This window comes from Theobroma cacao, chromosome 1, assembly GCF_053813885.1.
Source record: "Theobroma cacao isolate CCN51 chromosome 1, ASM5381388v1, whole genome shotgun sequence".
Lineage (NCBI taxonomy): Eukaryota > Viridiplantae > Streptophyta > Magnoliopsida > Malvales > Malvaceae > Theobroma > Theobroma cacao.
In genome coordinates, this window is record NC_142639.1 from 3,714,434 (window position 1) to 3,738,077 (window position 23,644).

The following is a 23,644-nucleotide window of genomic DNA, read 5'->3' on the forward strand; positions in this document are numbered from 1 at the left end:
CCTATGTAATTGAAACCACTCAGTAGCAAGCCGGCTGCGCTGCTGACAAAAGAAGGTTTGAATTTGTGTTTATCAGGCCTGAGCGGATTCATCCCACCGTCGCTACCCTTTTCGTCTTTTTTCCTTCAATAATTTTCTTGTCCCCATACGTGCAATCTTTGCTCATGTTGTTTTTCTATATATAACAGAGTCTCCACATTCTAAAACTTCAGGTCCAGCTTTTATTAAAAAGCTTTGCACGTACTCCATACATTTTCTATACCGCCTGTCACTATGGAAGCTTATTCATCCTATTCTTCTTCTTCTTCGACTTTACAAGAAGCAAGAGGGTTAAAAGTTGCACAGCCTTTCCATGCATCACTTCATGAAGTGCGTAAGCCATTGGCAAAGCCCTGGAAGAAGCCAATCGCGCCATTGCCACCAACACCACCAAGAGTTTACAAGGTCGACCCTATAAACTTCAGGGACTTGGTTCAGAAGCTTACCGGTGCACCTGAGTTCATGTCTCAATCTCAGTCGTCGTCTCAGCTTCAGCTGCCTCATCACCAGCGTCTTCAAAGAGTGGCGCCTCCCCCTCTTAGCGTTGCATCATCGCCATTGTCTAGGGCAGAAGTTTCAGCACAATTGCATCTCCTTTCTGGATTTGATCATAGTGCTAAAACCCAGAACCAGAAATTCTTAGATAATGCGAAGATTACATCGAATTCATCACTTGGATTGAACTTGTCACCATCTTCTTATAATTGGTGTGCTTTCCCAATTCTCAGTCCTGGAACTTTGTCCAGCTTGGAGCAAAGTACTGTTCCTTAATCAACTTACTACATATATATATATATATATATATATATATGTATGTATCCTGATGATTATTAAGGCCAATTTCCAAGTTACTTCACTTTTCATTCTTGCTTGAGCTCAAAGAGAATGTATGTAAGATTAAAACTACATTCTTTTGTTGTAGTAGTACTTTACATAATGGTAGAACTAATGATGTTGAAGTCTAGCTTCATCTGTTGTTCATTTCAATGTATACTAATGCAGCCAGGTTTAGCCATGAATAAAGCTACTTATATATGTACAACTTTATTAATCAGAAATTGGCTTCAAATTTCTTCCTTCCCTATTCTCCCAAGAGTAGTATAACTTCTTCCCCCACCCCTCCTATTCTTCTTCAATTTTCTCTGCTTTTTTCCTAGTTTGTTTGAAAGTAGATTGTTGGCTAGGGCTACTAGCTACTTGTGTTAAGAGGTAAGGTATAGTATTATCACTGAGTAATTAAGGGTGACAAAGTTGAGAGGCCAGAGAGGTAAAGACAAGGCTGGAGATACAAAATTAGAGTTCTATGTCCCTTGCGGAAGAGGATTGGAAAATAGGGGAAAGATCAATGTTAGATCGAGAAGCTTTGGATTGTCCTCTCCCAAAAAAGAGTTCCTTTAAAACGACATCAGCTATATTGGTGTATTAATGTAGATAATGAGTTGATAATAGCTCATTATGCAAGAAAGAGGAATCCGATATATGTAAGGTAGGATGATAAATTGATATACTCAAATATATATATGTACCTGAAGAAAAAAGGTCGTGTCAAAGTGTCACCTAAGGATTCATGCGTGGTGGCGCTCAAGCATTCCAATGAACAATTAGGGGGAGGATTATACCTGGATTGAACGAAACCAAAACTCTCGACAATGTCCCAAAACATGGAATCAACTCAATAACCTTACCACTTGTACTTACGCAGTTAAATCCATTAATTTAATTAATTGAATGCCTAACATTATCGTATAGTTCCCTAATTATGAGGTAAATTACCAATTAGCTCGGACAACGGTAGACTGCAGGTAGAGTAATAAAATTGTATGTGACAATCAACATCCATAGATACATATATATACATGAATGAACTATAAAGTACCTCAAGAGTTACTTAATTAAATAAAATTTTGAGTTTGCGATAAGATTTAAATCTATTGTTCATCTTTGAATGGGTGTAGTTTTATCATTATACTTTTTGATTTGGTACAATAATAGTTAACATTAAAAGAATATTTTATTGAATATTCTAACTCTTAATTATTTTTGAATCAAATTAAAAATATAGTGATAAAATTATATCAGTTCAAAGATAAATGGTAAAATTTATCCATCATTTAAATTTGTTTTTAAAGGTAATAGAATTCATAAATTGAAGCGGAGGTAATTTTGCCCCCAATCATGTACAAGGGTAGTAATTTCCAGATTTATGCATCTAAATTTCTTTTTATATAAGGGAAAAGATAAAAAATACTTATTACATCATTTTAGATCATGAAATGTCTACATTGTCTATAAATAAACCAAAAACAATACCAACAGGAGAAGAATAAAAAATATGTAATCTCAAACAGGTTATCCAAAGTTTTTTCAAAATTAAATCTTTTAGGATTAATGAAGTTTGAGCTTTTGATTATTTGAGTTTTTTTTTTTTTTTGTGAGGTGCATATAAGGAAGTTCAACCAATTAAATTAAGAGATCTTGAATTAAACTTAGGGCTTAATTAAGATAAATGTGCTAAAATTAAACCAAATAATGCTCAACCTAATTTATGTCCTTGAGGTAAAGCTCTTATATAAAATGAGTGAGTATCCCGTTTTAGAGATTTAAGCTTAAAAAAGTGAGCGATGGGTAGTTGAGGAAAAGAAAACTAACGAGAGAAAATAATAAAATAAAATAAAATAAAATATAAACGAAAAAAAATTTAATTAGGTTTCGTTTATTTATGGTAGTATAGATTACAACATGTCCTTATTTGTTTAAGAAGTAGATTTTTTTTTTTGAATTGTACTAAAGATTTGGGATTAAATACTTATGCACTTTATTTGCTTAATTTCTTTTATAATTTTCTCATTCAAATACTAAAAAAAGTTTATTTCCTCTTTTATTTCGTGTAGAACCCTAGAAAACGGCATGCACAAGCACAAGTTTGGTAGCCATATTTTCAAAGCAATAATGCTTTAGGGTGCTGTGCTGGATACTGGGTGACTGGGTCTCCTTGTGTAAGGGAAAATTGTACGTTCCACAGTCTCTTTTCTTCCTCTTACAAGAAAGAAGTTTTATATTTCAACACAACTCTCTTATTGGGGAATCCATTTTATGTTATTAGTTGAGAATTTAAGAGTGCTGATTCTTGTCATGTTCCTTGATATATATATTCGTGGAAGATTAAAAGACCCCATTTTTTTTAGTTCTCAGATGATTGGTCCTCAAATGACAACTAATTCAGAATTCGTTCCATTGGTTCTGTTACTAAATTATCCAGTTTTGGGACAAAGACCCAGGAATTCATCACGTTTTGTTTCTTCTTTTCAGCCACTTTTATCGTTCCAAGGAAAAAGAAAGAAGTTGGGTGGTTTGATTTTTAAAGGTTAAAATACTCTTAACTCTTTAAGTTTTGTTTAAAATTACACACAATCTATTAGTTTTTAAAATAAACACTTCATCTTAAAATTAAAATTATGAAAAAATTAAAATATTTTTATTGTTACATTTTTAAAAAAATACAAAAAATAAAAATAAATACCCAGTTCACCATAAGAGAGATCACCTATAGGTGCTCCGCAAATGGAAAGTTTTGTTTTTAATTAATAAAAAATAATAAAATTATGTAATAATAATTATAAAAATTAATTAAAAATAAAATTATCTTTTTATTCTTACCATGTTAGCAAGTTGATAGAAATACTAACGCTTTTATCAACATTCATCTGCCATTGACCTTGTCGACACCTTATTAGAATAAAAAAATACGAGATGATGTTTTGGAGGATAAAAACTAAGGTTTTCTGAAAGATTAGTATGTCGGTGATCACCTATCTATTGAAAGTAGTTGCCAGTTCATACAAAGACCAAGATAAAGATGAAGACTTTCCTTCAAAAAAAAAAAAAAAATGAAGACTTGGACTGGAGGGACTCTCCCTGTTGTTCTTTTAGACAATACCCAGTCAAGACTGAGGAAAGATTAGTGCTGGGAAACGATGCTGCTTCGGATGAGGGATTGAATTACTTTATACTCTGCGTTTGATTGGAAGAAGCTTCTTTTGTCTTTTCCGGTGGTTAGTCTATATTTCCTGCTTGCTTATATCATAAGTTAATAGAATATAACGATATTTCATCCTATTTTTTCTTCCTTGTTACCAACCATGGCCGTTATATCATAAGAAGGGCTGAATGAAATTTAAGTTCTGAAGTATAGAACATGAAGAATAACAGAGACTGATAAACAGCCTTCGATATTATACATGAAAATATGCTACATCATTGCATAGTATTCGAATTACAAAGCCTGTCAACTTTAAGCAGGATTGCTTTGGGAAAATCAAAATGATGCAAGAGAAAGAAAAATCTATGCGCAGCTAGTTTAGTTGTCTATGCTTGTATACACTTTTAACTTTTAAGACTGAACTTACACATGAATTTATTATCAAGTATCAGTTGCACCCCTATTGATCCCAATAGTTTCTTAGTTGTGACATATGTAGGAGAAGCTCATCTCTGCCCAGACCAGTGACACTGCTAGTCATTATCCATGGGGGGTGTTGTCGATAGTTTTCTCTAATCAGTTCTTGAAAGTCTCTGATGTTCTCATCAGGCCTTTTTCCTTTGCTTGCCTTCATTTTGTCACACTTTGTGAAGACAAAAGTCATTGGTATCTGAAAGCAGCAAGGACCAAAAAAAAAAAAAAAAAGAGTGAGAAACAGCTAAATATAAAGCTGTGTGCCACTAAAGAAGAGAAAAGAGTGTTATAAGGACATCCTCACATTGTTGCGTCCAAGCCAGTTAGCACAGTCCAGGTCAATCCTCTGAGGTGGGACACTTGCATCAATAAGAAGTAGCGCAGCAACCAGAGTCTCTCTATTTAGAAAGTAGCCTTTAGTGAATGAAGACCAATCTGTTCGAGCAGCATCTGGGGCTCTAGCAAAACTGCAAATAAAATGAACTTTTCAAGCATTAGATTCAGAACAATTATGTCAAGATGTCATTCTGCACACAAGCAAGATACTCAGAGGTAATTAATTATTTACATTCTATTATCTGAGTTAAGAAAAATTACAGATTAAGCATTAATTATAGACATGCTAAAGCAACTAAGAAAGCAGGGTGGCTAGCGAAACAAGTGAAGCAATTCGACACTACAACTATTTACAGACTTATTTATTTCCAAAAATGAGAACTTAATTAACTGAGAGAGAACAATTCAGCTTCATATACTCGTCTGGATTGGTTAGTTTATATTTATAGTGAGCATTTCATGTAGTGTCATCAGCAATTAATGTGTAATGTTCAAGAGCACAACTACACGAGGTCATAGGTAACTCAAGCCCCAATTAGAAACTATGCACATTGACAAAGGATGTGTTGAAGTGCAGGAAAATGCACAAGCCAACTATTCGCAAAACATACTAAACTACATGCCAAATTGCAAATATACAGCAACAATTTGCGCTTATAACTGCCCTTTGTAAGTCCACCAAGTGGTGTTCTGAAGAGACTTGAAGAAGAACCCTTGCTATGTGGTCTTACTTGCACATGGATAATGCTTTACGCTATTGGGTTCAGAATTAGCGTTCTGGATGTCGGTTTCTTTAAACAAGACTTCTTGTTGCCTAACCATTGTGTTTTCTGACTAGAATATTAGGAATTATATGTCAGCCTAATACTGGCTTATTCAGATTATATTTATATGTCAAACTATAAGCTGATTGTTTTTTCCTGTATGTGAAAACCAGAAATGAAATCCTCATTGCTGGATAGAAAGTTAAACTGCAAAAATATACAGCATTGCTTATTTGCTTCTGCCTTTCTAAGTCCAGGCTTGTGTTTTGGGGTGAAAATGCTAGCTCAAAACTAGCAAATCTCAATAACTAGGCATATAAACAACCAATTCGTTCTACATGGAGTGAAGAGTGAAATAATTCTGTGTTTAGCTTTACATTTAAATTATCTTTGTCTAATGTGGAATACTTATGTCAAGCCCCAATAGTGCAGGATCAGACCTCCCATAGAAATGACAGCAAGATGTGAGTTTCCAAGAAAGAGATTCTTACAGCCTTACAAAAGCCAAAAAACAATAGAACTTTATCTCAAAATCAGTCTTAACTTCTTCCATAGAACAACAACCAAATTGTCACCCCATTACTAGCTAATAATGATAATAATAATGTTTACACATCACAGTCAGCTCTCAGCTAAAACATTCTGGTAGACTAGTATCAAACTACACGGCAAATAAAGGAATTTCTTTAGTTGCATGCTCCATTGGAAGTTTTATCCTTTTAATGCTTACCAACTACTATTTAAAACGCTTCAACTGAATTCAGGAAAAGAAAAAGAGTTCTCATTGTACTAAGTAGCTAATTAAAAGAAGAAATCAAACATACCCATAACCAGGTAAATCCACTATATACCAACTTTTATTCACCAAAAAATGATTAATAAGCTGTGTCTTCCCTGCACATTCGACAATCCCAAAATAAAAAATACTACCCAATTAAAAGCTCAGAAACAGTAATCGAAAAAAGCAGAAATTTAAAGGAAAATTTCTAAAAAGAAAAAGGACCTGGTTTCTTAGAAGTGAGAGCAACTTCTTTTTTTCGAACCAAAGCATTAATAAGCGAAGACTTGCCCACATTAGACCGACCCAAGATTGCAAACTCGGGTCGGTCATCTTTGGGACAATCCTTAGCCCGACCGCTACTCTTCACAAACTCCACTTCCTTAATCTGAGAATGACCCGCGTAAGGTCCGAGTACAATGTTGGACCCTGGCAATATCATTTCATCTGTTACCTCTTCCAGGTCGACCCCGGGTGGCACGAATAAAACTGTCTTCGCAAACCGCGCCCTATCAGACAGTGGTTGCTTTGCGGCTCTTGAAGCAGAGACTTTAGGTTTCGGGTGGGGGCGCTTACGGGTTGAGTAAGCGATGGTTTTGTTGAAAGAGAAAAGAAAAGAGAGTGATTTGGTTGGTGGAGAAGGGGGTGATGAAAACGAAGTAAGATTAAGAGATAATAAGCGATTCCGAAGGAACATTTTCTGGGAAGGATTGGTCAAGAGCTGTAAAGTAGCTTTACTTGCATGAGCTGAATCAGTTCCAGTTACATCCGAGGGTTGGACGCCTGGAGAGGAAGAGAAGAACCGGGAAACGAAGAGAGGGGAAACAGCGGGGCCTGTGTTTGGATTAGAAACATGGATTTGGATTTAGGATATATTCTGTTAGTATGACCCAAAATGCAAATTTAAATTTGGGCCTGCAAGGCCCAAACATATTATCTGATTAACCGATTAACTGAATTAAAGCGATTAATTCTGTTGATAATCAGATTAATTAAAAATTTTGAAGTTATGGATTTTAATGCAATCAAGCTTAATTTTTTAATTTTATTTTTATACTAATCACATAATAAATAAAATAAAATTTTAAAATTTTAAAAATATCATAAGTTTAATAATATTAAAATATTTTAATAAATATGAGTAAACATACTAAAATCTTTCACAAAAAAAGTTTTAATACTCAAAAATACTTTTTAATAATTTTTTTACGTAAATTATTATATAAAGATTAAATAAAAAGAGAAAAGAACAAAAAACGATGTGGGAGACCATACTTACAATTGTTTTAGAAAAAGGCATAAAGATACGTCGTAACAATTATTCATATCACTGCAAAAAGAAGCCGAAACGGTGTCGCTTTTCAGGAAAGTTTGCCACTAGTGTTTCCTCTTATCAATCATCCCTGTTTAACAAACTCTTATCAATTCTGCAAGTCATAATCACAACTTTAAGAACAAGAAAAGAAAATAAAAAAAAAAGAAAAAAAAAATGTCGTGGTTAGCTAGATCCATTGCCAACTCGCTCAAGCTCGATGACGACGACGACGACCACACCAATGCCGCCCCGAATCCGAAACCCGAATCCGATCCAAATCCCAACCAATCCTCCCCCTCCCATTCCCATTCCTCATCGGATCCCAACACTCCTCGTGGCGTCAAAGAAGACCTCTCCGAGCTCACTAAAACCCTAAGCCGCCAATTCTGGGGTGTGGCGTCCTTCCTCGCTCCGCCTCCTCCGCCTTCATCGGACCAACCGCCCGATCACACGGGGGAGGAAAAATCTTGCCCGCCACCGTCGGATGATCCGGATGAGGCATTGATAGCGGGAATCCGTAGCGATTTAACCGAGATTGGTGGGAAATTCAAGACTGGAATCTCGAAACTCTCGAACAATATTGCCGTCTCGGAGTTCACTAAGATCGCTTCGAATTTTCTTCAGTTTGGATCCGAGGAAGAGAGTCTTGAAAAATACGAGAGTGGAAACGTTGTTGGTTTGACTGAAGAAGTGGTTGCCTTTGCTAGGGATATCGCGATGCATCCAGAAACTTGGCTTGATTTTCCCGTGCCTGATGATGATGATTTTGATGGTAATTTACTGAATTTCTAATTTCGGGATTAATGTGCTTTAATTAAAAAAATTAGGATAGTAATGTGCATTTCAAACAAGCTCACATCTTGTTCTTTCATTGGAGTCTTTCTTTTTAATTTGGATTTTTTTTTTGGAATTGGGTATTTGGTTGGTTGACTTTGATTATTGAAATTTGTAATGCATACTTGATAATTGATTATAGAATTGTAAAACTCTTTGGTAATAAGTGGAATGAGAAAAAAAATTGTGATGTCGACTGTTTATCTTTGGCTGAAGATCCCTTCGGGTTGCTGTGAAGGGTCTTCCAATTGCTTTAAGCGTTGTGGTTTCTCAATCCCCTCAAGTTTATTATCTCTATGAGATTTAGCTGAAAAACCCTGTAAAGGTAGCTTAGCTTGCTTGGATAAAGTTGTCTGAATAATTCTTTCTGCTTTATGATGCTCTTTAGGGTTGATGGCTAATTGGTGGTAAAGTAATTGTCAAAACTACTCACAAGTCTTATGTCAGACATTTCTGTATATTTTAATGATTTATTTATTCCTTGGCCACTTGGTACAATAAATTTCTAGATGTTAAGTAGAAAGTAAAAACCTTTGGATATGAGCTAGTATATATTCTTGTCATATTATTTGACACTTCGCTCTGCTTCATAGTGATGTGATGATCATGATTTTTTCTTCTAGTTTTTAGTTAACTAGTTCTTGGTTAAATTACATATCTTTGCTTCCATTTTATCACTTACATTGCTAAAATAGCATGTTGCAAACTTGTGGCTTTTGAGAAACTGTTTGAATATTTTGGTTTCTTGAATGAAGCTACACTGGCATAGTTGGGTATCATTGGTTTGCCTCAATGTTTGCTTGTTTTGCCATAAGCGCCATCTACCCTTAGTTATTGATGTTTTTCTGCATATATACATATTATTGTTTTATTATGAATTACGCTGATTTCAAGCATCCTTTCATTTTGAAATTTCAGATTTTGACATGTCTGATGCACAACAAGAGCATGCTTTAGCTGTTGAACGTCTTGCACCAAGATTGGCTGCTCTTAGGATTGAACTTTGCCCGGGATATATGAGTGAGGGTTGCTTTTGGAAAATTTATTTTGTTCTTGTGCATCCTCGACTCAATAAACATGATGCAGAACTTCTGTCTACTCCCCAAGTAAGTTTGTTTTTGCTGGTAGGACCTGTTGTTTTCATTGGTTGATCCCAAAATTTTTGGTCATTCCAAGGTGATGTATATTATGTTTCTCCAGGAGTTACAGGAATTTCTTCTACCACAGTTATAAGATTGATAATAGAACTAATCATTGCATAGTAATTGGATGCAAATAATTCTTCAGTGCATTGGGAAATTAAGAGCTCATCTAGTTCTGTGCATGTCTTCTTCAGACTTGAACATCGTTTTCACCATGGGAAGGAGTGCTAGTATATGGCTTATTTGTTTTTGCCATTCTGTTATGCTAGTGGCCTGAGATTTCCTTGCAGTGGCTTTGCCTAATCAACTTTTTTTTTTCAGATCTTTTCTTTCTCCTTCAATTAACATTTTCTTCACTCTAATGCACATTGTTTCTTTTAAAATATAATCCAAAAGTTTTTAAGCCTGATTAATGAAAAATTAAATAAGGGAAGGATTGCTTGTGCTTTTCTTTGTGATTGAGCTTCCTTCACCCCTCTTTCCTCTCTGCTTTTTGTGCATTTCTAACTGTTAAATGGACAACATGCAGATAGTTGAAGCAAGAGCAAAGCTAATGCAAGGGTTACAGCACCGAGCCAAGGCAAAAAATGCAGAAGATTATTCTGAAAGTGGCACTTCAAAATTAACAGCTGATTTACCGCATGAAGAGCCTCTTTCTGTTCCTTCTCCCACTCAATCTAAGGCAGTGCCAATCAAGGCATCTGAAAGTGAAGTAGCCGCCACTGCTGTAGCTGTTGAAATTGAGACAGAGAAGCATCCAGTTCAGAGTACTGAGATGCAGGTTGTTGACAAGTCTGTCATCGAGGAAGTGCCAATAAAAGAGACCAAACATCAACATTCAACATCTGGTTCCTCCGGAGTTTCCATTGAGAAATTTGAAGATGACGGTGATGACTGGTTAAAAGAGGAAACTGGGGAGGTAGTCGGCACAAGTGGTACCTCAATCCCTCTTGGAAATGATGAGGATGTTTCATTCAGTGATCTTGAGGATGACGACGACGATGTGCCAATAAGTTACAAAAAAGTGACATCTGGTTCTGATTCTTCAACAAAAGACTCAAGAGATTGGGTTCAGCTTAGCAGGAGCTCTACAGACTCAGTTAAAGAAGTTAGCTGTGTTGGGGATAGACATTCTGGGTCTGAGCAGGTGAGTGCTCGTAACCCACAAACCAAGGAATCAAATGACTGGCTTGATATCGAAGAGATCATGTGAAGCAAAACCTTTGGGGTATTTGAATTCTAGATTCTTCCTGCTTATAACCTTGTGAATACCATGTGAATGGTTTCTTTAGTCCGAGCTAAGGCTCTAGAAACAGTATGTTTTGTACATAATATTCTGTCAAAATTGGATAAATATGTACTGTTGCAATATTCATGTATTTTTATATCTAATAAATTCAGCACTTATCATATGAAGTGTATATGTCATTGCTATTCATCAGGAAAGCATGCTAAAAATTTAGAGCTATAGAGATTGAAGTTGCCATGAATCCTTGTCTATGCAGAATAGACTTAGAGTGCCGTGCCACCTAGAAAATACAGAGCTTATAAGTAAATTGTTCCTAATCTTAGAAAAATTTAGCGATGAAGCATTACTTGGCTTGAGAAGTGAAAACGCAAGCTCGTAAAACATTGTTGACCTTTTCCCTTGTCAGCTATCACAAACTCAGGCCTAGTTGACTAAACTGGGCTCTTCATCAGTAGTAATTTAGATTTCCTATAAATAGTATTTTATATTTTAAGGTAAATCTAAAAATTGTGATATGGATTCCTTTCGGGATAAGGATCTTCTTCGCCATTCAAAAGAAGTGAATATCTCTATTATTTTCTTTTCTTTTATTATTGATTGACTATATAAATACACCCTTATTTTCTTTTTTAATTTTGCAATCTGTACCTTGAGTTTAAAACCATTAATATATCTATCTTTTTTCGCACAACTTTATCAGGAAAAGTGGAGAACTCCTGTCACAGTACTCTTTAACCCTCTCAATTTTCCCTCTCGTCTCTGGCACAAAACTCAAGTTTCTTACTTCAATTTTCATGGAGGTTTTTTGTGTACAAATGTTTGTTGTATTGTACCTGTATGCGCTAGGCTATTATATAGGCAAGCCTTGCTCGAGTAAAGTTTATAATGAATCAGGGAAACGTTCAATGAACAATCTTCCTTCTGTCTGTGCTTCCAGAGTATAAGGCTATACTCTTTTGGCTGTTCGAAGAAAAGTTCAGTATGTAGATCAAACAATGACTAGAAAGAGATCAAGAGAATACTATAATATAATCATTAATAAAAAAGAAAACTATTTTGTTTACACAAACTTATGTACAGACAAGGGTATAGGTACAGCCTGAAAGAATTTCCTGAGTTAGGAACTCCTCACGATTTAATGAGCCCGAAATTCCCTGAAAGTCGCTCAAGCTGAGACCATAACAAATTTCCTAACGAAAATCTCGGCCGTTCTTCCACTTCACTACTGCTGCTTCTGTTAATACTTGATGAAGAAGCTCGAGAAGTCCTATCGGGAGACTTGTTTACCACCAAAGCAGATCCCCCAATCTCTTGTCTCACCAATTCCACCGTCCTTGGATTCACGTCATGCCCTGAAGCATCTGTAACATAGAAAGATCCGATTGCTCTCTCCCCATGTGTCCCTATTTCCGCCCTGGTTATTGATAGCCCATTCTCTCGAAACACCCTGGTCAGGTCGGAGAGCAATCCCCTCTTGTTTTGAGTACATACATCCAGCCTCAACCCCTGCTAGAAAATACCAAAAAAAAGATTACTACTTGCTACAATTTTACTAAATACAATTCGAACCACAAAAAGCAGAAGCAAAACTGCATGTTGTAAGGAACTAACACGTGAGACTCTTCGTTCTATTGCTGCAATCAAACATTCTGTAAGTCTGTGTCTTTCATCCTCTGTAACCAAACTGCAGCCGTCCTGCCTCCTTACAAAATATTCCTGAAAGTAAACCTCAGTTTAACTAAACATAAAGGCCGTAAAATTAAAACAAATATTTCAAGCCATTTGCCACTTCTTCTTAAGGTACCTGATCAGCCATGGCGCCCTTTGAGCTAACCGCTGCATGGAACACCACATATTGCATGTCGGTTAAGGCACAAACTGTATCGAACAATAGCTTGGTTCTGTCCCTGCTCCTTGCATGCACCACTGAGTACCCCTTTTCCCTACAACTCTCTATTGTCACATGAGTCTTGGTACACCCCTTCCAGTGCCTGCAGCTGCCATCGCAGCCCTGACATTGCTCGTAATCTCTATCGGCATACATCAACTGGTGGAGCCGCCGCTCCGTGTGTGTCCGACCAGCTGCCGGAGCAGTTAACCTGACACTCCTCCGCTCACCACTATCATGAGGGGCCTCAACCACATTCTCTAGCTTTTCCTGTACTTCTGCCACGCGTTTCGGCTCCATGATGGGCCCTCCCTTGAACCCATCTTCTACATGGATTATGCAGGCCATGCGGGCGTTATGGGTCCATGCCACAGTTGCAGTCACATGGCATCCCAATTCGTATAGAGTTGCTGATATCTCTGACATGAGGCCAGGCCTGTCCCTCCCAGTCATCTCCAAGGCTGTATGCTCTGTTGAAACATGACACGGCCTCACTGCTCTTTTGAGGCATGCTTGTAATTCCTTTGGAATCCCTCCTCTCCTAGTAGAACAAATTGCCTGTCAATTATAGTTTTTCTTATTAGAAAACAAATTAAAACCTTAGCTTAATTAATCAAAACTTTGTTACTTTACAATAAGATAATGTCAGAGAAATCTGGAGAAGAAAAAGACCTGTTGGATATAAAGAATAAGGCTCTCGTCAGTAAGTTTGTTCCCAAGCTGGTCTGTCACGTGGAACACTGCGAAAACAACCCACATGGATTAGGGCACAGAAAAGTCGTGGGTGACTCATTGGCACCTCGCAAAGTGAGCACCATATCCCCATTGATATTGATTTGGTGGATAGTAATATGTTTATCAGATATATAAGGTTAATCGAGATAATAAAATGAAGAGAAGAAAAGCAGGGGAAGTTAATTAGTGATGCAAAGGTGATGTAGGGGGTACTGACCGTCCATGAACCATCCACCGTCGGAGGAAATGTATGACTTGGATATAACAAGGTCCAGATCTGTCAAAACTTGGACCATATCCAGCAAAATCCCGTGCCTGTTTGCACTATCCACCTGTGAGAGTTGACATATGTAAAAACGTTTCCCAGGTCATTTTTCTTGCCTTTTAAAAGCTAACCTTTCGAAAGCCAGGTTAGAAAAGAACTGCATAGCCGAAACTTCCCCTCGTCAAATTGTGTTTGGTTTATTATGGGTTTTCTGATCTTTTGAGAACAAGATCATTACGTCAGGTCGATTGGGTGCCATCTAAAAGTAAGTTTTCTAGAAGTCCTGGAGAGAGTCTTCCTCTTCCCCTAAACATTACCAATGCATGAAGCAGGAATCCTGACACTATAAAAGTTCCTCCACATTCTACACCCCTCTCTCTTAGTTATCTTTTTTCTTTCCAATTTTCCTTTACAACTTACAACTAGATTAATGGCTTCTCCAGTCGGTTACTCAGAAATTGCTTTACCTTCCATTTCCAAGACTCCCAACTTTCCAACTAGTATTATTTTATTAATTTCCATGTAGACAAGTGGGGATTTGGATTGATGCGCTTTAAGTTTAATGATTAAGATTAGAACAAATGGTATGGTGCCTAATTCCAAGATTAATTAAATCTTTAATGGTGGTGTATATCTCCCTCGGTTTCACACAACAATGGGTGGAATCTTGGAACCTATAGCTTGCCTTTGGACCCACTCTTTATCCAAAAATGTTAAAAATAAGAACCAACAAAAAAAATCCATAAACCAAGCCTTATCATCTTCAACGATATCAAAGATTAAATTTACTTTTAACATAAACCTTAACAAGAAGATATTTGATATTCGATCTAACCTTAACAAGCGTGCAGTCTTGGTATGCGTCGTTGTCGATACAAACTCTGGAAACGCCAAACCGGCGAATTAAACCATATTGGTTTCAGACTTTCAGGTTCCATGATTTATTAAAGAAACCAAAAGAAAGGAAATGAAGTATATGATTAGTTTACAGTACCTGGGAGGATGAATTCTTTCAATGAGTGATTCAAACTCGGGATCAATGTAAGGCTGGTAAACAATCTCCATCTTGTTTATCGGAAGAGAGCTTCAAGTTTGCTTCATTCGGGAAGTAAAGTCTTAAGGAAACATGAAACATGCATCAATATTCACATATATATACTAGAGCTCATGTTGTAGAATTTTCAAATCAGATAAATACTAAAAAATATATATATTGAAAGCGCGTGATTACAACAGCGAATAAAATGGAGGAAAAATAAGCAAGCGGCGTACAACTTGATTTTTCACGATAATATATATATGTGTGTGTGTGTGTGTGGAACAAGAGACTTTACAAAGACAACTGTTTTTGTACACTCATAAGGAAATTTCTGCAGCTTTTTGGCTTTGTTTCTTTGTTTGAAAGGGAAAAAATAGGAAAAGAAAAATAAATGAAAAATCTAGTTGAATCCCACTCGGATTGGGGTCATTGAGATAATATCAAAAACGATTAGTAGGACTTCCAGTTACGGTAAAAGAAATCTGAAATTCTGGATATTGTCGATGCATGTATGTATATCTATGCTAGAAAAAGAAGGAAAGAACATCTTTGAATTTTCTACAAGCAAAGTGTGGCTTATAAGAAACAGAGATGTCTATCTCAAAGACGAAATTTTCAGGAAGAAAGCTGGAACCCCGCATACGTATAACAGAGGAAAAAAAGTAAACTAAATTGAACGTGATAAAGTTTAGAATCAACCACCTTTGTATTCAGAGATGAGAAAACTGGGTTGAACTGCAGAAACCAAAGCCTTTTGATCAAAGCATGGAAACCGAATAATTGATGGTGCTGAAAGCTTTTCTTTTCTGCTCTTTTCCCTGTGGTCTATGCTAAGTATAGAAAGGTTTTTTCTTGGAAACAGAGATAGAGAACCGAAACAAATGGTGAATGGAGAGTTTATATAACCCAAAAAAAAAAAGAAAAAGAGAAGACCCCTATCCAAACTTGGAAACCCTCCTAATTAAGTCCAAAGAATTTTTGTTCTTTTCCTTCCTGGCTTGTTGGTTTTTCAAGAGAATAATCAAAACAAACAAGAACACTGAATCTCTTTTCAATTGGGTTATTTATTTTTTCCATATATTACGAGAGAATTTTTGAAAGTGCTTGATACCTGAAACAGGGCTAACACCATTTATATCTATAAATTTGCTTTTTACTGGGTTACGTCGAGGGGCGGGGAGGAAGGAAGACCGGGACTTTCGGTGACGATTGGCCACGTACGAGATTGTACTACACGTGTCATCACACCATGCGGCTGCTCTACCTCTCTAAGTGATCGCCACGTGGCTTAAAAAGCAGCATTGTCGCAGTTGTGGCTGGGATTTTTTCTTAGGGTTCCAGCGTATTTACCCAGTCAGCTAAATCCTAGGATGATGACGTGGCGAATCATGGTTGAGTATTGAGCTTTCGCTGGACTCCTTCATTCTTATTCTTTTTGCTTGCTTGCTTGAGTAGGCAACACTAGCGATGTTGAGCTGTGTTTCCAGTGATCTGCTGCCTCTTCACACATTTTGCTACAAAAATGCTCAAAAGAGAGTCAAAGAAATTAGTACGATCGGGGAAGTTTTAGACTTTTTCTCCCAATTGATGTATTAATGTCAGGGAAGTTACGTTAATTAGGATTATCAATTAATTAATAGGATTTGTAATTTGAGATTTTCTTCCATTCATATTGGTTGGATTGTGGTATTTATAATTTTTTTTATTCAATTTAAAAATTGAATATTCTTGTATTCCTAATCCGTCTACCTAGTAGAATTCTCGTATCCATTTTGTTTCCTAATTAAATTTGAAGTTAAGTACTTTTGGGACCTTATTCATTTAGAAGTTAGGCATAGCAAGCCATTATTAATTATCAATTTTTAATTTTTTAAAACATCTTAAATATTTAAAAGTTACAAACTATATCACACAAAGTAATCATTTATTTCGCCAACCAAGACTGGGATCAGTATCTTTTATAAATTGAAAAATTAGAACAAGTTGTGTGTTGTGACGAAGACATAGCTGGGAAACGGTACAACTGTAGGCCCGGAATCTGGAACTGCACAGGGCCCATTGGAGTAAAACTGCAGAGGCCCGCCTTTTTATTTGGTGGCATTAATTGAATTTTCTGGTGGTCGTTCAACTTTGAAAGCCGACGATTGATGAATGCCTGGATTCGCTGATCGTTGCTCTGTATTTCCCTTCGATTAATTTTCGCACACATTCATCGAAATTATACTACAAAGTGTCTTCCCTTTTCCTGTACGAGACGGCAGTGTCTTCTGCAACTGATTTGACGTCATTTGCCTTCTATGACTGGTTTTTCTGTTTCGTTTTATCTCTTTTTAGTGTATGTTCTTTTAGCTTATTTTCTTGTAAAATGACATGAAAAGTAAGAGAGATGAAAGGGTTTTTTCTGTCTTTTTTTAATGGTGGAATATTCTACAACTAGAAGACTTCAGTGGAGGAGAAGAGGAAGACTTTGGCTGAGGCGAATTTTCTTGGCTTTTTCTAAGGGTTTTCTTGGTTTTCTAAGAAATTTTTATTTGGTAAAGTTATGAAGCTTCAATTAGCTTTAAAGGGTTTGGAATTTACCAGGAAGAAGAAGAAGTGGGTTGTTTTATTGGCGGCTTTTGGTTTAACTAGTTATGGTTTCTATAGAGTTTATCACTTGCCTGCTATAGCTCAAAAGAGAAAGAGAGTCTTAAAGCTTTTGGGAGCTTTGATTTCTATGGCTGAAGCTGTCTCTGATTGCGCCGAAACAATTGGAGTTGTTTCTAAAGATTTAAAAGATTTTCTACAGTCAGAATCAGACCAAATACCTAACAGTTTGAAGCAGGTTTCGAAAACCACGATGTCCAATGAATTCTCTCAGTCCTTAGTAAGGGTTACACAAGCTATGACAGTGGGAATTTTACGTGGTTATCAATTGGAGGTGACAAGTGGAAATGGCCTAGATGTCAATTCTAGTTCAATGGATCAAGTTATGGATAAGCTTTTTACTAAAGCTGGGGCTGGTTTTGCTTCTGTTGTTGTTGGAAGCTTTGCTAGGAACTTGGCCTTGGCATTTTGTTCAGGTGATCAATCTGATGAAAAATTGAAATCGAATCCGATTAGTTTGGAAAAGAATTCTGTTCCAAGCTGGCTGAAGGTTGTGTGTGGTGATAAGTGTAGAGAGCTGATTGGTGATTGTATTCAATTGTTTGTTAGTTCTGTGGTTTCTGCATATCTTGAAAAAACTAAGGAGGTCAACACCTATGATGAATTCTTTGCAGGGTTGACTAACCCTAAGCATGAAACAGAAGTAAGAGGTGTTTTGGTTGCGGTCTGTAATTGTGCAATTGAGACTCTTGTCAAGACATCTCATCAAGTTTTGACAAGTTCTGATTCGAGTAAGAGTTCACCTTCCTTGGCAATTGAATACAGACAAGATGATGCAACTGGGGATAAGCTTTACGAACAAGATGGATTATTTACTGAACTGAAAGCAAGGAACTCATTTGATAAGGTCAAGAGCGATGGGTGGGTTAGTAAAGTGTCATCAACTTTAGCAGAGCCAAGCAATAGGAAGTTTGTTCTTGACGTGACTGGAAGGATTACATTTGAAACAGTTAGATCTTTCCTTGAGTTTTTGCTAGAGACAGTACATCAAGGCATGAAAAACTGTGTTAAGGTTGCTCATGAAGCCGTAGTTGAAGGTGGTGTTGAGGTAGTGAGATATGTTACTGCAAAGTCCTCAGTTGTAGCTACTATATGTTTGTCTCTGTGCTTGCATATTCTTGGCGGTGTCTGGGTCTTGGTTCCAGCCTAATTTCCTCCACCAGGTCATGTCACCCTATAGATTCATCCAATTCCTTCATATGGTCATGTCTTCGTTGTATTTTTGTGTCCAACTCCTTGAACTTCTTACTTGATTTCTAAAAACTGCCAGCAGATTCTGAGGAAGTTGCTTCCGTGAATTAAAATAGTTTGTTTTGTTTTCATTCCTTTTCAAGGTTTCAATGTCGCTTCTGACAACGGGAAATTATTTCTCTTTTCATCTCCTTTCACCTCAGTGAACCAACTGCTTTCATCTTTAAGATTCTGTAAAATGGTATTTAATGTCATTGTTAGGCAATGGATACAAGATCCAATCTTGTTCCATTGTGGGAATAGGAGACGGTTAATTAGGCAGCATAATCTAAAGAATAAGGAATCTCCCTAGCTACCAACGAAACTTGCTTGTACCCATTTATAATGTTTGTTTGTACAAATGTATTAAGCACGTGGAGTGCATTCAAAGCTTTGGGATTAATTGTCTAATCTTGCTTGCTATTTTTGACACTGTCTAATCTGCAAAGGTTGTATAATAAGCTTTGCGACTGTGCTTCTACTATGGCCTAGAAGCCATAAAACTCTACCACCGATGCTTTTTGCAATGCCTTTAATGGCCAGAGTTTGCTTCTGCAACCAGAAGAAGCAATTTAATGCCATGCCATACATGGACCGAAAATAGCTGGATTTCATTGAATGTAGCCATCAAGGCAATACTGACTAGTACGGAGCTCTTAAATGAATACTGATTTCGCACATATAACATAAAACAACTTGTCCTTGTTTGTTTTGGTTTGTTATTTGAATTGAATAATCATATCCGGCACATGACCTTTTCTCGCAAATTGAACGCTTGAAGCTTACCAGGATGTGACTTTGCATTGTGATCAGTTTAAGAGAAGATTCAGCAAAACCTGGCAGTTTCTTGGGTACTTGCACTTGTTTATATAAGAACGTCAAAATTTTGGATCCAATCTTTTCTTTCAGTTGTGCTGTTAGCGTCAGCTGTTGGACAAAGTCAAGCATTTGCATATCCCAACAGTGTGTGATTATTTCAATGCGTGACCGCGTCGGTATATTACGATGGAGAAAATTACAAATTAGGGAAATACACCAACAATAACAACTACTCGGTACCATGAGATATAATATTTACAAAGAAAAAATGGATAACATTTTATCTTCAAGAGAGAAAAGAGGGGGAAAGAGAATAGCTGAAAGACCTTAATGGCTGTAACCCCGCGGGATGGGTTTGGACACGGCCATATTTGGCGACAAAAGGGTAGATTTGGTAAGCTAATGGCCACATCTAACCACGTCAGAATCCAACAGAATACAGCTGAACATTAATCTATTTAAATCTCAATAATCAATTAAAATCAATTGAATTTAATTAATTTTCGGGTTCCATTTTCATTGTCAATATTAATCGGTTAGAAAAATGGTTTATTCGATTAGTTTTTGATGTCTAAATTTATAACTGAATTGATTGAAAAATTAACCATTAATAAATATATTTTACATATAGATACTATTAATATATTATATATATATATATATATTAATATTATTTCTTTTAATTTAACTTTTAAGATGTTGATTGTTGACTCTTCAAAGATTATTTTGTTTAAATTGACTTCTATGTTGTATGAATTTTAAGTTATATTTATTTGTTACACGATAGGTTTTTTTTTCTCATTTACTTGTTGAATTATTTTTGTATAAGTTGAATCATCTTAATTAAAATGTAATTCAATATATTGTTGAAAATAGTTAAAATTGACTAAACCCATCCAGATAAGTCGATTTTGGTTACAAAATTGGATCTAACAAGGTTATATATTGCCAAATGTAGACATAACAAGCCACATGTGACAAGGCCATGGCCGGATTCAACCGCAACAAGTCGGATCTGGGTAGGTCATCGACTGTGGCCTTCGTTGGCTTCATCTCCCTGACTGTATCTATATATTTCACTCTCCCACTTTCTTTTGCTTAAAACAAAATAAAAAAAAGATAGAAAGGTAACATAGCAATATCGATTTCCCATAATTATCAAAACCCTCATGTCTAGGTGACAATTGGACAAGTTATTTTGAATTGCGAGTCTTATTTGATTATATATTGTTTCAAGTCAAGTCAATTCCAATTTGAGTTGTTCTATCGTTAAATTATTTAATTTTTATTTTTATTATTATTATGAAATTTGAATCATTTTGAATTGGATCAAGTTACATTCGGATTATCTCACATATCCGATCATCTTGAATCTTGAGTCATTTTTATATATTTTTTAATAATTTATAAAAATTCAACTAAACAATTTAAGAATTATCATTTATATAACATCAATATTTTTACTCACAAAAAGACACTTACATTTAATAATAAATAAATAAACATCAAATAAATTTTTGCTACACGATTTATTCTCAAATTAAATTTGTCACCAAATTAATGAAATAAAACTTAAATTAATTTATAAAATCACGGTATATGATTAAAACAAAGCATAAAAATTGTACAAGTATCTTAATTTACATGGAAATTCGATCTCTATTATAGGAATTAATTGTCTTTCCTCACATGTTTTTATACATTTATATATCAAATAATTAAATATTTCTTTCCCCATATATATTTTCTTCTTTTCCAAAAAAAAAATTTGCACCTCTTAGCTTTATGTTTAACTTCTTTTTTTAGGTTATAAATTTGGATTGTGCACACCATTTAAATACGTTGAATTAATTCAATTTTCAAACCAATTTAACCTCAAATTACACAATTATTGAATCAGTTTGATATGCGGATTATTTTAATTCCAGTTAAGTTGAATAATATCTAAATTCAAGTAAATTTAAAGTCGATTTAAGCTGTTTTACTATATTATTGGATTAAAACTCAATTCGATTTCGGACAAATTGTGTCTCTATCAAATTTCACTACCCTCTTCCCTCATGTTCTTTTGAATAAATATTCTTTCTCATGACAATCAATTGTAATTTCTTTTCATTACCCCAATTTATAAATATGCTTTCTTCTCTGCTAACTGCTAGTCCACTTTTTCGATAGATGGTCAAAGTTTAAAGAGGTAACATCCAACGATTGTCATTTTGTCGTGCACCAATCGCACACTGGGGACATCGCGTACGACAGTTGCGAACAAAATGTAGATCTTCCCCTCTTGATATGGCGGCAAGACATCACCCGTTTCGGACTTACTTGGTGGTTCATCATCATCTAAATTTGATTCGTTCGAGACTCTTCCTACATTTCACAGTTGGAGTCATGGGAAGGGGCTCGGGTCCATTTGATTCTGGGTTTTGTTTTTTGATCTATACTTTTCGTCTCACTAGTAAATCTGTTGCCAATCCCTATCATCTGCTACCTTCCTGTCCGTGACAAAAGAAGATAGGAACACCACGGTCAAGCTTATCTGCCATTCCCAGACTCCAATGAGTAATTAACTAGACAGGCAATGGTACAAAGAGGCATACAAGTTATACCATCAGGCACTCGATTGAATTGTGTTAGAAACATTTGTTATAGCATTTTATTGGAATATTGCAACTAAAGTGCTGCTCAGCAAAATTAAGTTGCTTATTATTCTTTTCAAGTTTTCATCCCTTAACAGCAAAAGCTGTATACAGAAGAAACCAATCCTATAACCACTACTATTGTGAACAAAATGCATTCATGTATCAGCTTTTCCTACATTCATAACTTCTGGCTTGACTAACACCAAGAATAGCATCGAATGTCTGAACAAAGCTTAAGCATCTTCAAAGGCAAACTGGATGGAGAACTCCCCTTTTCCACTATTCAGAAACAACCAGATCAGAAAAAATTTTAATACAGACATCAGCTAAGCTGGGTTTGCCTCATTCTCCTTTGCAGCAGCCTCTTCTTGAAGCTTCTTTCTCCAGTACTCATCAAGGGGAGGTCCAAATATTGCCTTCCCAGAAACGACTCCAATTCTGGAAAATCCTTATAGTCATTTACCTCAAACATAAAAATCATATATAAAATCAGGTATATAAGCCTCCCACAAAGCTCTAAGCCTATCAGGTATGTCAACCAAAAAAAAAAAAAAAAAAGGGAATGCAAAGTTGAAAAATCCCAGTTGCTCAAAGCTCCAAATCTTCCCAAAACTTGAGTACCAATGACAGATTGAGAACTAAAGCTTATAGGAAGCACCAAAATGAAACTTATCTTATATCATTTGAGAGTCATAAAGATCAGATAGACACCAGTACCAGAAAAATGCAAAGGACGACTTATCATTATAGTGCATATAAGGAAATTCTGATCTTGCCTAAGATAACGTTGTACAATCCTCGTAAAGAAAAGTACTTTCTGGTGTTAACAAACAGTAACCTATCAAGGAAGAAGTCATGTTTAGATGCCATTTGTATCGAAATTTCTTGCTTGCTACAATTTCTACTACTCTTTTAACTATTAGACATTTCTTCCAGTCCATATTAATGGGTTCCCCCCAACAGCTAGAATTCAACATTTCAGCTCACAAATTCACAGCAAAGACGGGCTTCATTAAATAAAATTTGACAAGGGAACACTGCGTTATCATCAAGTAAAGTTTTAAGCACAATTTTAACTTGGGAACGTTTTTTATGTACAGATGCAAAGCTGGGTACCACTAAAATATGGAAATCCCTATTGATATAAAAGGAAAATTAAACTAAAATAAAAACCACAAATAAAGAAACTTACATGACTGCTCCAATCACCATCGGGAAAGAGAGAAACCTGCTTCTTCTAAACATTTCTATCCACCACTCTTCAATTCAAGAGCCTTCCTCTTTTCTTTTTAACTCTTTGTGATGGCTTTTGCTCTCAAATTTTTTTTTGGGGGGGGGGGGGGGGTTAGTTTCTCTAACCTCTTCCAATTACAGGATTTCCAAGGGTTTTGGCTGAACAGCCTGCTGTCTTTCTGAATCGTCCTCTTTCATTGAAGAAGAAGCAGGGTTTAAAGCCCATTAAGGGTCCAT

The 23,644-nt window shown here is 35.9% G+C and overlaps 4 protein-coding genes, 1 long non-coding RNA gene and 1 pseudogene across 7 annotated transcripts; 3 read left to right on the plus strand and 3 right to left on the minus strand.

Annotated features, from left to right (window-relative positions):
• The first annotated feature begins 73 nt into the window (after nucleotides 1-73).
• On the plus strand, nucleotides 74-1,097 carry LOC18611316 (uncharacterized). Its single transcript, XM_007047521.3, has one exon. The coding sequence runs from the start codon at nucleotides 274-276 to the stop codon at nucleotides 808-810; it is 537 nt and encodes a 178-aa protein (XP_007047583.1). The 5' UTR covers nucleotides 74-273; the 3' UTR covers nucleotides 811-1,097.
• A 3,138-nt stretch (nucleotides 1,098-4,235) lies between these two features.
• Nucleotides 4,236-7,227, minus strand: EMB2001 (P-loop containing nucleoside triphosphate hydrolases superfamily protein). The gene is made up of 4 exons (XM_007047522.3): nucleotides 6,596-7,227; nucleotides 6,417-6,486; nucleotides 4,797-4,959; nucleotides 4,236-4,688 (listed from the first exon to the last, which is right to left on the minus strand). The coding sequence occupies exons 1-4, from the start codon at nucleotides 7,065-7,067 to the stop codon at nucleotides 4,479-4,481; spliced, it is 915 nt and encodes a 304-aa protein (XP_007047584.3). The 5' UTR covers nucleotides 7,068-7,227; the 3' UTR covers nucleotides 4,236-4,478.
• Nucleotides 7,228-7,706: 479 nt separating this feature from the next.
• LOC18611318 (uncharacterized) lies at nucleotides 7,707-11,077 on the plus strand. Its single transcript, XM_007047524.3, has 3 exons — nucleotides 7,707-8,457; nucleotides 9,438-9,625; nucleotides 10,191-11,077. Exons 1-3 carry the CDS (start codon nucleotides 7,860-7,862, stop codon nucleotides 10,872-10,874), a joined length of 1,470 nt encoding a protein of 489 aa, XP_007047586.3. The 5' UTR covers nucleotides 7,707-7,859; the 3' UTR covers nucleotides 10,875-11,077.
• Nucleotides 11,078-11,920: 843 nt separating this feature from the next.
• Nucleotides 11,921-15,960, minus strand: ACR1 (ACT domain repeat 1). 3 transcript variants are annotated; one of them, XM_018114402.2, is made up of 8 exons: nucleotides 15,540-15,960; nucleotides 14,793-14,893; nucleotides 14,634-14,679; nucleotides 13,751-13,865; nucleotides 13,471-13,538; nucleotides 12,715-13,356; nucleotides 12,522-12,626; nucleotides 11,921-12,419 (listed from the first exon to the last, which is right to left on the minus strand). In XM_018114402.2, exons 2-8 carry the CDS (start codon nucleotides 14,861-14,863, stop codon nucleotides 12,039-12,041), a joined length of 1,428 nt encoding a protein of 475 aa, XP_017969891.2. In that variant the 5' UTR covers nucleotides 14,864-14,893; nucleotides 15,540-15,960; the 3' UTR covers nucleotides 11,921-12,038. The 3 variants fall into 3 exon arrangements, with proteins under 3 accessions (XP_017969891.2, XP_007047587.3, XP_017969890.2); XM_007047525.3 differs by having other exon boundaries at nucleotides 11,921-12,416; nucleotides 14,793-14,913; XM_018114401.2 differs by having other exon boundaries at nucleotides 14,793-14,913.
• A 1,006-nt stretch (nucleotides 15,961-16,966) lies between these two features.
• On the plus strand, nucleotides 16,967-18,805 carry LOC18611320 (protein PHLOEM PROTEIN 2-LIKE A10 pseudogene; annotated as a pseudogene).
• Nucleotides 18,806-22,214: 3,409 nt separating this feature from the next.
• On the minus strand, nucleotides 22,215-23,591 carry LOC18611321 (uncharacterized). Its single transcript, XR_001926678.2, has 2 exons — nucleotides 23,367-23,591; nucleotides 22,215-22,612 (listed from the first exon to the last, which is right to left on the minus strand). It is a non-coding gene; the product is annotated as an uncharacterized LOC18611321 (long non-coding RNA).
• Between the last annotated feature and the right edge of the window lie 53 nt (nucleotides 23,592-23,644).